This window comes from Struthio camelus, chromosome 12 (genome assembly GCF_040807025.1).
Source record: "Struthio camelus isolate bStrCam1 chromosome 12, bStrCam1.hap1, whole genome shotgun sequence".
Classification (NCBI taxonomy): domain Eukaryota; kingdom Metazoa; phylum Chordata; class Aves; order Struthioniformes; family Struthionidae; genus Struthio; species Struthio camelus.
The window spans coordinates 19372798-19389516 of NC_090953.1; the positions used below are offsets into that span (position 1 = coordinate 19372798).

Below are 16719 nucleotides of genomic sequence, written 5' to 3' on the forward strand. Positions count from 1 at the left end.
TTTGTTACTTAGGCCAATGTGTAAATTATATCTTGAAGCTTTTCTTTTTCCCCCTGCTATGACACACAATCACTATCAATCGCCACATCTTCTTTAGATTGGAGAGTACAGCCATTGAAACAGTGGTAAAATCAAATACATCAGGCACTGATCTTAGCAGAAGTGAAGAACAACATCACAATTATTGCAGCATAGAGAAGCAAAATAGTTGAATGATTAAGGAGTCAAAATCGTCCTCTCTCTTTAGGATACAACAGTTGCTATGCCACAGGTATTATGTTACAGTATGTTTTGGAGAAAGATCGTAGGGCTCAGTCACCCCAAGTCACTTTCACTCTAAAAGGGCTGCACTGCTTCACCATCGGTTTCAGGCAAGTACCAATAAGGAGCTAACTACACATCTCCCACTGGTTTGGGTGTATTAAGTATATTTCTAACTGAGCAGACCAATACAGAATATAAGGTCTAGGAGTACAAAAGCTCATTCAGTGCAAAATGACAGTGAATCACTAAACAAGAAGGGAGAGCAACACTCTACCCTTTGTGAAGGCAAAGGGCTTGTAGTTAATCAAAATATTACACCTGGTCTAATAAAAATGCATTTGCACCCCTGAGGAATGCTTATTTTTAAATAAAAGGAATTGTCAGACCATATCTCAGATAAAGACAAAATGAAGTAAATATCTGGGAGAAAGATTAAATGTTTGAATCCTTTAGAGGGTTCCAAACTGAAAATAGAGATTGAATATAAAATCCACCATCCTCCATCAGGAAAAAATGCTCCATAATGGATCAGAGACCATTATGGACTTAGAGAGACTTAGGGTATTAAAAAATGCTGAACACCTCGTGAGAAGAATTTGTAGCAAACCACTCACACACATGAGAGAGACAGACAGAGAGCGAGAATGACTGAGCACGCCACAGACAGAGACACACACACACAGACCGACCGACCTCTCTTGGTTTAATCTTAGAAGCTGATAAAGTAGATATATCTTTAAAGTGCTTTTTTTCCCTTCCATTCCTTTACTTAAATGTTATTAGGGTTTTGTAAGCATTTGTTCTTGCAGTGACTGTTTTGAATTTAAAAAAAAAAATGTATAGTTTACTTTAACAACTACAACAACAACTCTAATAGAAGACGTAACAAGACAACTTATCTTTTAAGGATATAGCAAACCTATCACATCTGACATTGGGGCAGCGGTGAAGAGTAAATGAGAGGGTGCGTATTTTATCTTTATGATGAAAAACTTGCACCACAGATGTCAGAAAAGACAGAAGCTTCTTCTGGTCATCAGAGGTAACCAGGAAGGCTTTCTGGACTGCTACAAACAGCGGGGCAAGCCTGTGCTCCAGAAGGCTGCAGAGAGTTTGTCACAGGAGGAAAAACATTTGCATAATAATAATGTAGCTGCAAACACAAGGGAAGGACTTCATTCACTAGGTCAGTTAACTCAACACTTTCTTTGTGTATATTACATTCTCTGTTAAGTACAATCACCGAAAAGAAAACAAACTTTTCTAATTTCTGCATAAATCAAAAGATTATTCCTTAATAAAACAAAAAAGCCTTACCAATAAATATTAATCCAACTATTATTTATTGGTTTTCAACCCAGATAATTTGAGATTCTATTTGTCAGTTTATTACACCATCAGTGCATAATTCATTTTTATCAAACAGCAGAACTAAATAACTTAAGAACACAACGGGAACGATCACATCTCCTAGCTTCCAGTGAACATTATGGAATATATGGAACATTATTACGTGCAATACACATTTTGCAAAGGATGTTGATTCAGTTCCAAGTTTAGCAGAACGAAACCAGGAATTAGATGTCTGGAGCTTAACTGTTTAACCCCTTTTCAGTCCTGATACCTACTACTTGCCAAATGCCTTTTCAGCTTATAAGAATATTAAATATTCTCTAGTCCTCCGTAAAGAATTAACTGCTCCAGAAGAGATTTTTTAGAATCTTACTGGCCTAGTTAGCGCTGGAACTTATATTAGCTACTCAAAAGGATTTTATTCTCTCTGGATATAGTTTACCAAGATTTCTAACATCTATGCGAAACCAACAGTGTCAGGCCTTTCTTGCTTGAAATTTATAGAGGTAATTCAAGCAGAAATGTGAAAGGAGGTGATTTACTTGAGAAAGAAGTTACTGAAAGCCAGAGGGGGGGAGATGTTCGAGCAGCCCCACAAATGTATTAGAGCTTGTATGAAAGTCTTTAGGGGAAAAAAAAAGTTGTTAATTTCTCCTCCTTTCTCCACTATTTTGAATCATTAAAATCAAAGTAAAATGCCCATTTCCATTAGGCCTTCAATTCTTCTGTACAGGCTAAAGCCTTTAAATATTACAAAAATGAGCTTCCAAATCAAGAGTTCCTCAGAAAGAAGACAGAGACATTATATCACAAAGCAAATCTTTGAAAATTGTTAATTGTTTCACTGTTTTAATTGCTTAATTGTTTTCAAGCAGTAAGAGTACAGAGCAGTCAATTTATACTGCGAAATCACAAAAAAGCACAAACAGCAAATTAACCGTAATGGGAAGTAGGCAAGATCTCTTGAGGTTGGTAACCACACTGCGTATCTAAAAAGGGGGCCTTAGCAATGATGAGGCTTTTGAAGGAAACGTTCATCATTAAGCAAAGCATTCAGCTATGGAAGACCTACAAATGACACAGCCATGGGCAAGGAAGGTCATGGAATCTTTTGCATATCTACAAGTATTAGTTCTGGTCTAGCTAAACATCAGCATGGGTAATTTCAACCAACCCGCCTATGAATTTTCCCTGGACACAGAGGCCTGAAGAACCATGTAACGTTACTGTCTTACAGAGATGGCTTCTTGCAGTGGTGGAAAACATGGTTTATACAGTTTGTACAAAAGAAAATGTACCACATTTCTCAGTATAGAATAAGTATTTTACTCTACTTTTAGTAATTACCAAACGTCTTTTGATTTCATGACAAATAAGTATATGAGTCCAGTTCACACTGATGAAATAAGGAATGCAGCCTGTAAGGGCACATACCACAGGCAAAGAGCATCAACTAGAATGCTTGCTTTCTACATCTGGAAAAGCAAAGCTACATGTTCACACTCACCGACAATATGTACCCTGGACAAGATTTACAATAACAATAACATTTTTGTTATTATGTAACAAAACTGCCTCACAATAGACCCTCGTTAAAATAAACCAATCCAACTAACAATTAAATCTCAAAATGACAGTACACAGCCTGTAATTAAAACACTCCTCTGCTTCCACCCACATTACGCAGAGCTGCCCGAGTATCCCAATACACCACTTAGACTTTATTAACTGTATCTTAATGAAGACTCCTAAGACAAATTCAATGTTGAAATTCAAACAGACTACAACCAAATGGTGCATAGTCTTAAATTAGCCTTAGAAACTGCCACAGGATGAATTTAAGAGAGAGTTGCATGTAATGACAGGTGACGTGCTTGCTTATTTGCAAAACCAACTGTGACTGCTCTATCTTGAGCCAAAATACTTCTCTAAAAATACTATTACATCAATAGCCAAGACAAGACTTAAATACAGCGGAATAACATTTCTGCCTAATCACTCTGACTACAACTTATACTAATTGCATCAGAAAACTAAAAATGAGATTTGTTTTCTCTTGATAGCCATCTTCCCATTACTAGAAAGTCCTGGAATATTCCTTAAACCCCAAAGACTGCAATTTCCTAAAAACTTAGGAGTGGTATTTTTTTAAGCTTTGGGTGGCATCATCATCAGCCCCTCAGGGGAGGGTAGGCACCTGAAAACAGCAATTGAGCTGAGGCATAAGTGCAAAACAAACTAAATGTTATCAAAATGTTTACTACTTTGCAGAGGTTGCACCCAGAGCAGGCATTTTGTTGGAAGGGAATGTGTGCGAGAGACTGCGGGTCATTCACTACACAGAAAAAAAATCCCTTGTCAAAGTAGACGTTCACGTCTGTGCTCTGCAGGCACCGAAGGGCTCGCGCAGCACAGGCTACCGCTACACGGTCGGGATAGTTCAAGAAAGCAACACAATGTCACTTATAACTTAAGCTATAGCCACCTAAGCGAGGCTTTTGTTTTTCCAACTCTTCCATCAGGAAACACAGAGAAAAATGAGCTTTATAATATTTTAGTAAAAGGATTATCCAAGAAGGATCCGTTTTTGTAGCAAACAACTAACTGCTTAGAAGAGGGTTTTGCTAAAAGATTTTTGGATTGGCAATGTAAAATGGATTAATTTGTCACTTCCTCCTTGTTCTTCAGATCTGCAGATTCCCTGGTCTACTCTAATTTCCTTATTTCCTCGTCCTTGTGAAAGCAAAAGCTAACAAAAGTATATTATAGAATTACATATTTTAGATACACAGATTAAACGCATCATATATATTAAATTCTGATTAGACACGTAACAGCTAATGGCATATACAGTGCTAACTGCTATTATCTCATATTAGTGTTGGGTTAACTAAACCATGAAAATAAAATATGCAGAGGACATTTAATCCAATTAAAAGATTGTTTCAAAGTTAAGTTATTCCTCTGCTAAGTTTGATGAAAATTAAGATGACCAAAATGTAGGCAAATCAAGAAGAAATACAATGTTATATTTAAAGACTTTACACATTCTTTACTGAATTCTACAGAAGAACGTCTCTCAAAATTGAATTAGCATAATTTGATAAATAAATTAGCCAGAATTATGCAGGCTCATTCTATGTTTTTTTATGTCTGAAATTTTAAGTCTGTGTGTAGGGTTTTTTTTTTTTTGCTTGTTTTTTTTTTTTTTTTAATCAAAGCATCTTTGCCATTATTTTTCCTGAATTTTGCTAACTTCTCACTAGAGGAAGGATATTGACATTTTTCCAATCATCTTATTTTTAAAATCTGTTTTTAGGTTGGTCAATACCATCTTTGGAGAAGTTCAGAGCACTGTCACTGACAGTCTTTCTGCTGAAGACCATAAAGCTAGTATTAGAACAATGTCATGGCTCAGGCTTTAAAAGCACAATCTTCAATTTAAACAGAGGAGAAGCATACTAGGACAATACATCATTTCAAAGGCGGCTTAAATTGCAAAAAGACAGTAAAATTTGCCACCCAATGGTCCTCCTCAATCTCTTTGACTGATTGAAAACTACTCACTGTCTTCTCTACGCCAATTACTTTTAGTTAGAACAGATCAGGAAACATCAAAACTATTTTAAAAAAGGCTTTTGAGAGGAGGGAAGATTAAATTAGATTCAAGATGTTTAGTTTGGAGGTTTCTTCTGTTGCACTCCCACATCTCTTCTGATTCCCTTCCACTTGGAATAACATAATGTCCTGTTAATATCCTCTAAGTTTTGCTAGAAGCACTGTTTGATATTTTTGAGCCTAGCTTCCTCTCCATCCATTCTTTATGGGGAACTTATCGCATTATATATTCACGTAATCTTGAAAAACAAACATAAGAATAATCGGATAGAAAAATTTACTTTCTCGTATCACTGCAAGTGGGTAGGTATGAATCTCTTTCACCTGAACCATGCCATTAATACGCCCTTCTGTAAAGCCAACCGAAAAAACAGCTGCTATCAAATTAACCAGGGGAAATTGCCAAATTCCCTGATGTCTGTAGGGCTGAAGTTTCAACACTGATGCAGCAATTATAGTTATTTTGAATATGTTTTATCATGCTGACAATAGCCATTTAAAATTAGTTAAAAAAACAAAAAAAACCCCAAAACTCCTAATACAGTGCACTGTGAATTAAGACACCTAAAAGAAATTTAGGTTCATCTACTTTAAGCTGAGAAATAGTCCTTGTAATAAAGATACCAGAAAGAGCTAGAAGTTCTTGCTCATCTTCGAAACTCTGCTCCCAGCCATGAAGTGAGCTAGGACACTCCTCTTTTTACTTGTACTTTCCGTTAACAAAATTACAGCTTTTCCTGGTGGACAACAAGTTAAGCATGAGCCAGCAGTGTGCCCTTGTGGCCAAGAAGGCCAATGGGATCCTGGGGTGCATCAGGAAGAGTATTGCCAGCAGGTCGAGGGAGGTGATCCTGCCCCTCTGCTCAGCCCTGGGCAGGCCACGCCTGGAGTGCTGGGTCCAATTCTGGGCTCCCCAGGACAAGAGAGACATGGCACTCCTGGAGAGAGTCCAGCGGAGGGCTACAAAGATAATGAGGGGATTGGAGCATCGCCCCTAAGAGAAAAAGCTGAGAGAGCTGGGCCAGTTTAGCCTGGAGAAGAGAAGACTCAGGGGGGAATCTCATCAATGTGTACAAATATCTAAAGGGAGGGTGTCAAGAGGATGGGGCCAGACTCTCCCCAGTGGTGCCCAGTGACAGGACAAGAGGCAACGGGCCCAAACTGAAATACAGGAGGCTCCATCTGAACATGAGGGAAAACTTCTTTCCTGTGAGGGTGACTGAGCACTGGAACAGGTTGCCCAGAGAGGTTGTGGAGTCTCCTTCGCTGGAGATATTCAAAAGCCCTCTGGACACAATCCTGGGCAACCTGCTGTAGGTGACCCTGCTTGAGCAGGGGGGTTGAGGGCGGTCTAGAGGTTCCCTTCCAACCTAAACCATTCTGTGATTCTGTGATCTTACACAGTGTTACAAGTCTACTACAGAGAAAGCTGAAAAGTTTCATGGAAATTGGTCACGATAAAGATAACAAATTTCACACCAGCAGAGGTCAAGAAGTCATCCCCTTACCGTTCCAGGAATCATTCCTGGCCTTTACAACAATAATAAAAGATGATATAGTATTTGCTTTTGTTTAGATGATTTCTGAATGAACTCAGACTGTAAAATCTGTAGATGCAGAAGCGCTCAGGCCTATTTCTGTGTGCAGTATGTAGTAAGCCTCTGTCCAGAAGCTTGATTGGTGCACAAAAACATCACGTTTAGAAGGCAGTTAGAGAGAGAACTGGGACAGCATAGAGGTGAGAGTCTAGGAAAACCTTAGGAAACGAAGACAAGGAAGAAGGGAAGCTCTGGGGGGGACAGAATGATTGTCATGAGTGCGGAAAAAGGCAACAACTTGTAGCAAACTATTCATAAGTTCAACTTCCTTCGGAGCAAGTTGTTTGTACTGAATTTCAATCCTAATGCTAATCTTAAAAACTAGAAACAAAATAAATCCATTAATTGAAGATACCAAGGCAGTTATTATATTTTCCACGTTATAGTGCTATGGACCTTTGTTCTGTTAGGAGTCCTCCCTGCTCAGTGAACAATGATAAGAAACATACATTTTGCAGTAATGAAAATGTTATTTCTCCTAGGTAGTTTGTTTTTCTGACATCCTTAAGCATCCAATTTCATTTTACCCACAAAATCACTAGCATTCACAGCAGTCAAAATGAAGCACCTCCCCCTCCCCAGACACACAATACCATTACCGGTGCTTCTTATGGGAACGTTACAGAACCCTTTTATGTCAAATACAGTAATGATAGATCATTAAAAAAAAGAATTAAAGCCTCCTAAGTCACAAATATGCACAGAAAAGAAATATTATATTTATATGAGGGCATTATAACGCCTTGTTAGTATTAGCAAAAAAAGGAAACAGAATTAAACTCTGAAGGTAGTATGAGCTAGAGGCTATGGTTCTCCTAACAACAACAGCACACCCAAAGGCATTAGAATAGTCTGACTTTAACCTCTTGTAATCAAATTTAGTAGATGCAGGAACACACACTTTTCATTCAGTTCTTCTGTGCTTATGCATTATAACAACATCCTCAACATGGTATTCTCATTCAAGAGGAATGTTTAAAGGGAGGGGCCTTTAAAGATTTTGCAGAATGAACAGGGCTCACTTAACTAGCAGTTATTCAAAGGTTCATTTGAATATGATCATACAAGTGTGGCCCCAGGAATTTGACTTATGGTAACCTTTTGAACCACCTTTTGAAGACAGGAGTATCTTTTTTACGTGCTTCTTATCAGTTCAGTACACACATGCCTCAAAAAATATTTATAAGCTTAGCTGATAATGTGTCTGTAAGGTGTGCAACTACTATACCATTTTAAAGGTGGAGCTGACAGAGGGGGATAAGGTTTAAAAAGATCTACTAAGTTTGAGTTCCTGGGCATTATTACAATTTTCTAGGATATTCAGCACTTCAGAAATGAAAAGCCTAGATCCCATAGGCTTAATTTTCAACATAATCTCAGGTTACCCCTCAGCGAGTTCTGTTGACACAATGAGGCAGGGGAGGAAGAAGCAGTAGGGGAAAACTTCAAGCCAGCACTGCTACAAGAAAATGCTATGCATAACACACTTCTGGAGAAGGAGAAACGTTTGTGTGAAGTTAGGTTTAGGCAATGTGTTTAGCATCACAGAGAAACTCTTCAGCAGAAGGAGGGACAGAATACAACTCACCATGGCAGCTTCTACTTGCAAAAATATCCCTTCTCTCCTGCATGCCCTATCTCATTCTGGTGAAGCAAATGAGGCAGGCATCCACACCAGTAACGCTGCTTTCTCCCTAGAGAAAATACAAAGAAGTCAGCAGGCAAACGAAAATTTACAGCAATTGAAAATGAGCTAAATAACACCAATACTGTTTAGCTCACTGTCCTTACTGAGCTTATTACTATGGGGATCTTCCACAATACTCACAAAGGGTCAGACCATTTGTTATTACAGAATAAACTGCTAATACGAAAGCAAAGAACTAAGCCCAAAATAGAGCTGCTCCAGGGACAGATCAACTGCTGCAGCAGTTTAGCATGGCAATGATATGGATGGTTTTAGGACCTTATTTAGCATCCAAGCTTTAGGAAGAACAAATAAAGATTCATTTAATAAGTAACACTGCATCAGCCACCAGCTCTGTGTTGCCACAGGCAAGGGGCATACTGTTAGTTTCTTAATAATTTTAGTTGGTTTCTTTGGTTGGCTACACTTAATTCTTGTTTTCTTTGCAAGGCACTTATGCTCAGCCTATCAAAACAACTAAATGACAAGTGCTAATTTGGGGGGGGGGAGGGTTGTTCATAGCAACACACAGTTATGAGGAAGATGGGCCTCTGTTTCTGTTTCTAATATTTTTACCTGTTTACGAAAGCAGGAGGCAACTGTCCAGCTGATTTTACTTCTGATTTTGAAGCTCTGGAGTATCATTGGCCTGTGGGAAAGGAGAGAAGACCATAAAATGTTTTACTGACTCAGAAAGTGACTGTATAAGTACAACTGCCTGTCCTGAACCTGCTTATCATTCCCATTACACACCCAGACCCTGACAGATCTGTATGCAGCACTATTTTGGAAAAAACAATTTTTTATTCTTCCAGCTGTGACTGTTCCCAACATTGCTACTATCACTTTGCTATGTCACTGTTGAGGTCACAACTGTTTTTCCTACAAGAATCCCAGCCAGAGCGCAATCCTATTCAGATCAAACAAAAGAAACATTTATTAGCAAATGCAGAAACAGAAAGGAAAGTTTCTGAGGAAAAGGTTGCTGACCACTGGCACAGATTAACTTAGATAATAAGGACTCTAAAAGATAACTTGATAAACCCAATGGTAAGCTGCAAGACTGAAATTGCTTTACGACTGCAATGATGTGTGCAGCATATGACAGCTTCTCAGGAATGCAGCCTCTTTACTGTTTGGTCCAGAGAAAAAAAACAAACACAAAAATTCAAAATGCAGTTCGGACATAACTGGCTTTCTTCAGTTTGAAGGTGACATGAAATTTCAATGAACCATGAAGTCTGATTGTACATTCCACGTCAATGACAGAGCCGAGTAAATAATTCCAGCGGATGCAGTACATTTCGTCTCTTTGTACTCAGGGAACATTTGTCTGCAGAGTGGGACTTCACTGATTTTGTTCAACAAGTATTATATGACTTTTAAAAAAAAAAAAACTAATGCATTGCAGATCTATTTAAAATGATCCTCAATATTGACTAAATTAACACAGATATATAGACCCGAGTGGTCTAATGAGCTATATGGCTATGCTTTCTTACCATACTGGATATGTGAGCATGCTGCACTCTATCAAACATTTTGCCTGGTTTACCTGTTCAATAGCAAAAATGGCCAGCGTGTATTCAGCTTTTAAAGTTTGTTTAGTGATACTCTGCACAAATATCGCTCTTTCTGATCCTGACTAGAGTCTTCTGCTCTATTATGTAATTAAGTTTCACTGAACAACTTTAACAAGGTTTTAAAACGTTACATCCTGCGACATTTTTTATGGCTATCATCCTTACGCTTGTTTTCCCCCAATTCTTTCATTTTATTTTCTTCTCAATAACACATTTGCATTTTTTTAATATACACACATGCAGATATGTATTTGTTAATCTTTTTTTCATCTGCCTTTTCTCTTCTTTCGTATATGTTTTCTTGGCACATGCTGTCCCATAGCTTCATTTCAATATCGCCCCCATTCTCTGGTCATTTTAAACCCAGAAGACTATGTCTATCTTCTGTATTCAGTTGTATTTGCACCTGGTTAAGAAGTACCCCCGCCACTGCCATCACCACTTCAAGACTGTCCAGGTTCAACTTTCAGTCAAATTCCACTGAAATAGGAAAACAGACTACAATAACTTGACACTTAATTTAGGGGAGGAGGGGGAAGGGAGGGGAAGGGAAAAAAGCATGAATATGACTAGAAAAAAGTAAATATCATCCATGCTCATATATAAAGTATTTAGAAGTACTGGTGGTCACAAAAGTAATGTGCAAACCCACATTTAGGTGTGCAAAATGAACATTCAACTCCAGGTATGCAGGCACTTACATACGCATTTTTCACAAATCTCTACTGAAGTCCATATGCAAAAACGTACCTACATTTTGAATAAGATAACATTATGCCTTTGGTTCGCAACACTGTAAGAAACACTCCAAAATGCCAAATTAAGCTAAGTTTTTAAGAAACTGTCCAGATAAAGACCTTGGCAAGAGTGAAAAAATTGTTTCAGACTTCTAGGTTATAAGACTACCAAAGCTTCAACTTCACTGTACTGTTTACATCATTATGTGCAGATTGTACAAATACATGTAATTTGCTAAAATTCTTGTAGTCAAAGAATGGTGCTCAACATCTTTGAGTTCGTCCGATTCCTTTCCACCAGCAACATTTCATTCACGACACACATTGCAGTCACACACAAAAATCATTGAGAACAAATGGTGCATCAGTAATGTTGTTGATGGAGACAAAAAGAGAGCCCAAGCCCATCGTACCATTCGGATGCCCTCACATCCTGCTGATCTGCTTGATACTCAGAAAACTCAGTTAACACTTCCAGAAATAGCACATACAGAAAAACTACTCAGAGAATACCATTGTCCCAAATGCCTGCTTGTTTGTCTCTCTCTGGATAGCAAAAATGAGAGATGGAGAAGAAAAATGTCTTCTGGTTATTTTGCCTCCCGCTAAGAGCGTGCCAGGACACTTGCATCCATCCACTGGATAATCGGAGAGGTCAAAGGAAAGAGAGGAAATAAAATGGTCTCATATTAACCGAGTGAAAATTATGCAACAGCACAAGTCACAAGTCATTGTCCTTCAATGAAGAGGCCATAACAAAAGCCATAGTTTTCTCTGTTTGTGAGCTACAAATTTAAATTAAATTGAAATTGCAATACAAACAATGTTTGACCTTAGTATTAAATTACACATTCAGATATTTGATGATTAGTTAGAAGAGCTGCTAGGACAACCAAAGAAACAGAAAAAATGAATTTTGTTTTGGACTGCTCTTTCAAACTGATTCAAACATTATGTAAAGAAAAACTTACTGAGTTCAAATGGAACCAAGCACAAGAAAGTCTTTGTGGAAAGAACAGGTCAAACATTTTCAGTAAGTTAAAGGTAATTAATGCTTTCAAAATTAAATCTGTGTCTTTTTTATACCATAATCGAGATGGGAAAATCTCTCATTAATGATTCATGAAGGTTTTGGTATAGTAATACCTTCAAATGATCACACTCTATGTTATGGTATGATCTCACATTTAATAATAGTATTACTGCTTAAGGTCAGATTTATATTCTGTCTCTGAAAATAAAAATACTGACACTTCTTCCAGAAATGCAGATGATGAAGTTACATGTCTTTTTAATTGGTCCAAAAGAACATACATACTGAAGACTAAGTTCAAAGTGCAAACCAGGACCTTTGCAAATAATTTTATTCCGATTGGTTCTATCATGAAATACTATACTATAAATATACAGGAAGTAGCCATCCTTCTTAACTAAGTTTAAGGTTTTGTCTTTAGGTAGAACTCAAGTTTTGTCATGATTAGATAATAAGTGGTTTTGCACAAGCAACTGTGTTTGAACACTAACAGAAACAGTATCAGAAAAATCTTGGAAAGATTGCCGTATGTTTCTTTAGCTCTTAGTAGCATGTGTCACTTTGAGGCACAAGTTTGTCTTCTTCTCTAAAGCTTTAATTTGAGACATAATAAACCTCTTGGTTATATTCCCTGTTGCTAGCTTTTGACCTCTAGAGTGACAGCACACACATTCAGAAGAAGTCACAGAAAATACAGCATTTGTTTGACTGGTCCAAAGCTAAAGACACCTTTTCTTCTCATATGAAGCAGTGGCACTTTTCCAGGTCCCTGTTAGAAAGTTACCAAAACGAAATTTTCAAGTTTATCAATCATCTAAATTTGTCCTTGGAAATAAAATGGCCAAAACCCACTATGAGATATCTGAACTGAACAAACAACGGGCATTATCCCCAATCTGCACATATCTACTTGCACTTCTAGAGAGAAGCAGAAGAGGTATACATAGGGACAACCTGTCTGCAGAGATGGTTTTCCCATCACCTTACTCTAGTACATGAAAAAAGAGGTAAGAGTTCACACATGTAAAAAGAAACTCACTGAGGCCTCAGGAATTTAGTTTCCTGTCCTGTTTACACTTTTTTGATCTGGAATTCATGAACATTGCTTGCAGACCCGTTCCAAATGCACCACCAAATATTAAAAATTACAAAAGTAGTATCAGACTCACTTCTTCTGTCAAGGTGGAGAACAGACTATGTTATTATTATTGCCACTAGTACCTATACCGTAACCCCAGTTTAGAGGCCGCGTGTGCTTCAGGGCAGTGGGGAAGAGGGGCAGGTAGACAGAGAAAGAGTCTTGCAGCTGGCCTAGAAAGAAGATAGAACCCAAGCCACTTCCAGCTTGGGTGGACGCTATCTCACAGCCTGGACACATTATGGAAAACACCTGCTTACAGAGTACATGCTGAAAGTTAGCACATGCTTCATTGCTGATACAACCAGTGCAAAAAAGTATCGTACTAAAGACTTTTCACGGCTGAGATCATTATACTTTGCCTCCTTCTCCCCAGTCCTCTGACGCATCTTGTACAGTTTCACGGAACAAGAGAAAGCAAAATGTAGGAGGACTATGCACAGAGAGCAGCATGAGGTTAGCCTGACAGACATACGGAACCGCTCACTGTATTTCAAAGATTGCAGTTTGAACAGGCAGGAACAAAACGGAAGCAGACCTATAATGAATACAGTAAATCCCTAAATAAACAGCATCAGAAAAGTCAAACAGTAGGCATTCACTGACTTCACTGTCATCACAGTCCTTCATTACGCAGGAGCTGTTCTCTTCAGAAGAACTCCTCATCACTGAGACCAGATAGGCTGATCTGGCATGAGAGAAAACAGTCCTACGTAACCTTTTACAGTGTCTAACATAGATAAATCATCCAGGGTGATCCAGCAGCTCAGACGCAGCTAAGTGCAAAACTACAATATTGGTGCCATGATAGCTTCTCACTTTTTTTTGCAGCCTTTCAAAGTTTGAAAACACATGCACACAAAATCTCTTTGGTGCATAAAAGCTCCACACAGAGCTGTTTATCCTGTTCACTAAAACACACCAGCAAAGGAGTGGAGCATGTTGATGACAGTGAGAAAAGATACTCAAATGTCATAAATACTTTCAAATGTGTATAACCTGTATGTGTGCATCGGTCAAAGCTGGTTAGGTGACACAGGTGCATTCAGATATATTACCCAGCTTTAGACATCTACAGTATAGATGCTTGCATGGGTGCTGTCTTTAAACTCTGGGAGAATAAATGTCTTCTGGAGCAGGATTCTCTTCATTCTAATGGAGATGTCTAAATGAGGTCATACGAACCATGACCTAGGAATGCGTATTTTACCTGACTGGCCAAAAGGTGGAAAAGGTGAGCATCCAATGTGTAGATGCCTTGAAGTCTAAGCAGGAGTAGGAAAGGCTCTGCTTCCCCTTTCCCTCCACCTCAAAGCTTCTCATTTCCTTTCTGCCAACCTGAGGTGGCCTGGCACTCATTTGCCCCTGTAGTGAAGGGATTCAACTTACAAAGGGCAAAAAGAGGAAAAAATGTGCAACTTCCCCTAAAGTTAGGGAAGAAACCCCTCCACACCTTAGTATTCTGCATCAGTGCTTCTGTTCTTTGCATTTAACCATTATAAGCACATAGCAAAGTCACAGACAGTATTGGTAGTTATTTACAAACGCTTTTTAAATTTTGCTTTGTTAAACACATAGCAAAAACATATGGGCTTACCAGCTACTTTTGTTTAACTAATTGTTATATCAACAGACTGGCAACTAAATTCAAAGAGTAAGAGATTATGCAGCTAGAGACAGCTGTGGTGACAGAAAGGGTGCGTGCCCAGCAGGAACAGCAACCAGAAAAGATTTTTGTTTAACATTACTTTAAAAACTATAGACATTTAATTATTTATTACCACCTATGCAGTTATTTGACAGCTCATGAAACAATTGAAGGTATAGATGAGGTTGAGATCTACCGTCCAGCAAAAATAGGGAAGCAAAATTCACAGCAGGACTACCCAAGAATGATGCCAAAATCCAGTGGCTCTGAAAGGCTGAGGCATCCTTCTTCCTTCATTGCCACCATGCTTCAGGTGACTTGATGCTACTCATTGCTTTCTGTTCACTCTGATGCTTGTCTAACTGCTCGGTGGGCTACTTCAACTCACTAATCCAACAGAAAACTTGTTACTGTTCTGTTTTTGTCTGGAAGAATTTTTTGTTAGATTGAATCAGCTCACAGAAGCATCTAAAAACACCACAGCCAGTAAAAAGTAGGCAAAATGAAGCAGTGAGGTAAAGAATCTCTTTTCTTTAGTGCCAGTGACCTTTCAGACTGACTCTCCTGTTCTGTAGAACTACAGCTTGAATGTACTCGGACTCAGCTAGGTTGAGTTGGCCCAATACAACTGTGCTAACTGCAGGACTGAAGCTTGTTCTGCAGCGCTGGTACCCTGCCGGCCTTGGGGGTGCAGGAAGTTTCCGAGGTTGTGACAGTTAGAAAACCAGTCTTGACATTTCAGTACTAGACAAGGAGGCTGGATTGGGGCTTAGGCCTGAGGCCTTATCTGTACATTGTGCACAGCCTGCAGTCCGAAGCGAGTTTTCAGATGCATGCCCGCACATGTCTTAGCAACCTCACAAATACTGTAGAAATCGCGCCAAGCCTCTCTCTCCTAGAAAGCAGGTGCAACAGCAGTGGATTGGAACACCATTCTTTTTTTGAATAGCTGAGGAACACTTTTCAGAGAGTAAGAAGATAAAATCATTTGACTATCTAGCTGTGCATCAGTAATCAGTCAAAAACGCAGTCAGCTACTCTCATCAAGTCTAAACAGGACTGAGAAACACAAAATCATAAAACTTGTTTTCATCTCCCCAATACTTTGACTATTTGCAGATTAAGATATTATTTAAAACAAACAAACAAACCAATCAACCCACACATCAAATAAGTAGCCCTTTTTTTCCCCCAGCCACTTAAAACAGAAATTCTCAGTTAAATCTGTTTTAAGGGGTGTTTTTCCAAGGTGAAAATGCCATGGATCTCAGCTGCACCCCAAAAGCAGATCTTGGCTACACGACAATCTATACACACTTGCATCTAAACATCTTACAAAACAGAAACCAGAGGGCCCCCAATACTAGGAAAATATCTTGAGAAAAAGGCTTACATTGTATTTTCAGAGAGCCCAACCTGATAATCACATATCACTTCTGTTTAACTTTATGAAGAAAATGTTTTTGTTGCTGTTCGGTTTTTGCCTTTTTTTTTTTTTTTAAACATAATTTGTCTGATTTCAACTATTAGCTTAATAACAGCTCATGCTGCACCTTGCTTTCATTAAAAGAATAAGTCTCAGGGAATAAAAATGATGCCACATTTCCACACACAAAAGAAGTCCTCAGACATAATAATCTAAATCTGATTTTTTTCCCTCTATAAGCCAATTATAGGACATCCAATCTTTCTCTCCCTCTTACACTCTGAAAAACTGAAATAAAAATTATATAACAAGATCACATAAAGATTATCTGTAAATTAAAATATGAATCTTATAAAGAATATTTTGAGAATCAGCATGATGTATCATGGGTTTTCGTTAGCATGTGAATTAATATTTTACTTACAAAGTATCAAGAATTGTACTGCGCCATAAATTATAAATATTACATTCCAATTCTAAGCTTTTTTTCTCCCCAGCATCATCATCACTATTAACATAGAACATTAAAATACAGTTTCCTTTGTGAATAATAGAGAGACAGCAAATGCATTGACACTGGTTTCAAAATAATTATGATTTGGCTTAAGATAGGAAATGAGAAAAGGTTACTTTT

General features: G+C 38.2%; 1 protein-coding gene across 4 annotated transcripts in view; it reads right to left on the bottom strand.

Moving 5' to 3' along the window:
* Window positions 1-16719, bottom strand: part of OTUD7A (OTU deubiquitinase 7A) — a 171727-nt gene that overhangs the window by 109132 nt on the left and 45876 nt on the right. For all 4 annotated transcript variants that reach the window (XM_068958342.1, XM_068958341.1, XM_068958343.1 and 1 more), the window contains exons 2-3: window positions 9097-9169; window positions 8422-8527 (exon numbers count right to left, since the gene is read on the bottom strand). Coding sequence is in view for 1 of the 4 variants with exons in the window: in XM_068958344.1 (XP_068814445.1) it covers window positions 8422-8464 (43 nt within the window). In the remaining 3 variants the exon portion in view is untranslated. The remainder of the gene's footprint in view (window positions 1-8421; window positions 8528-9096; window positions 9170-16719) is intronic.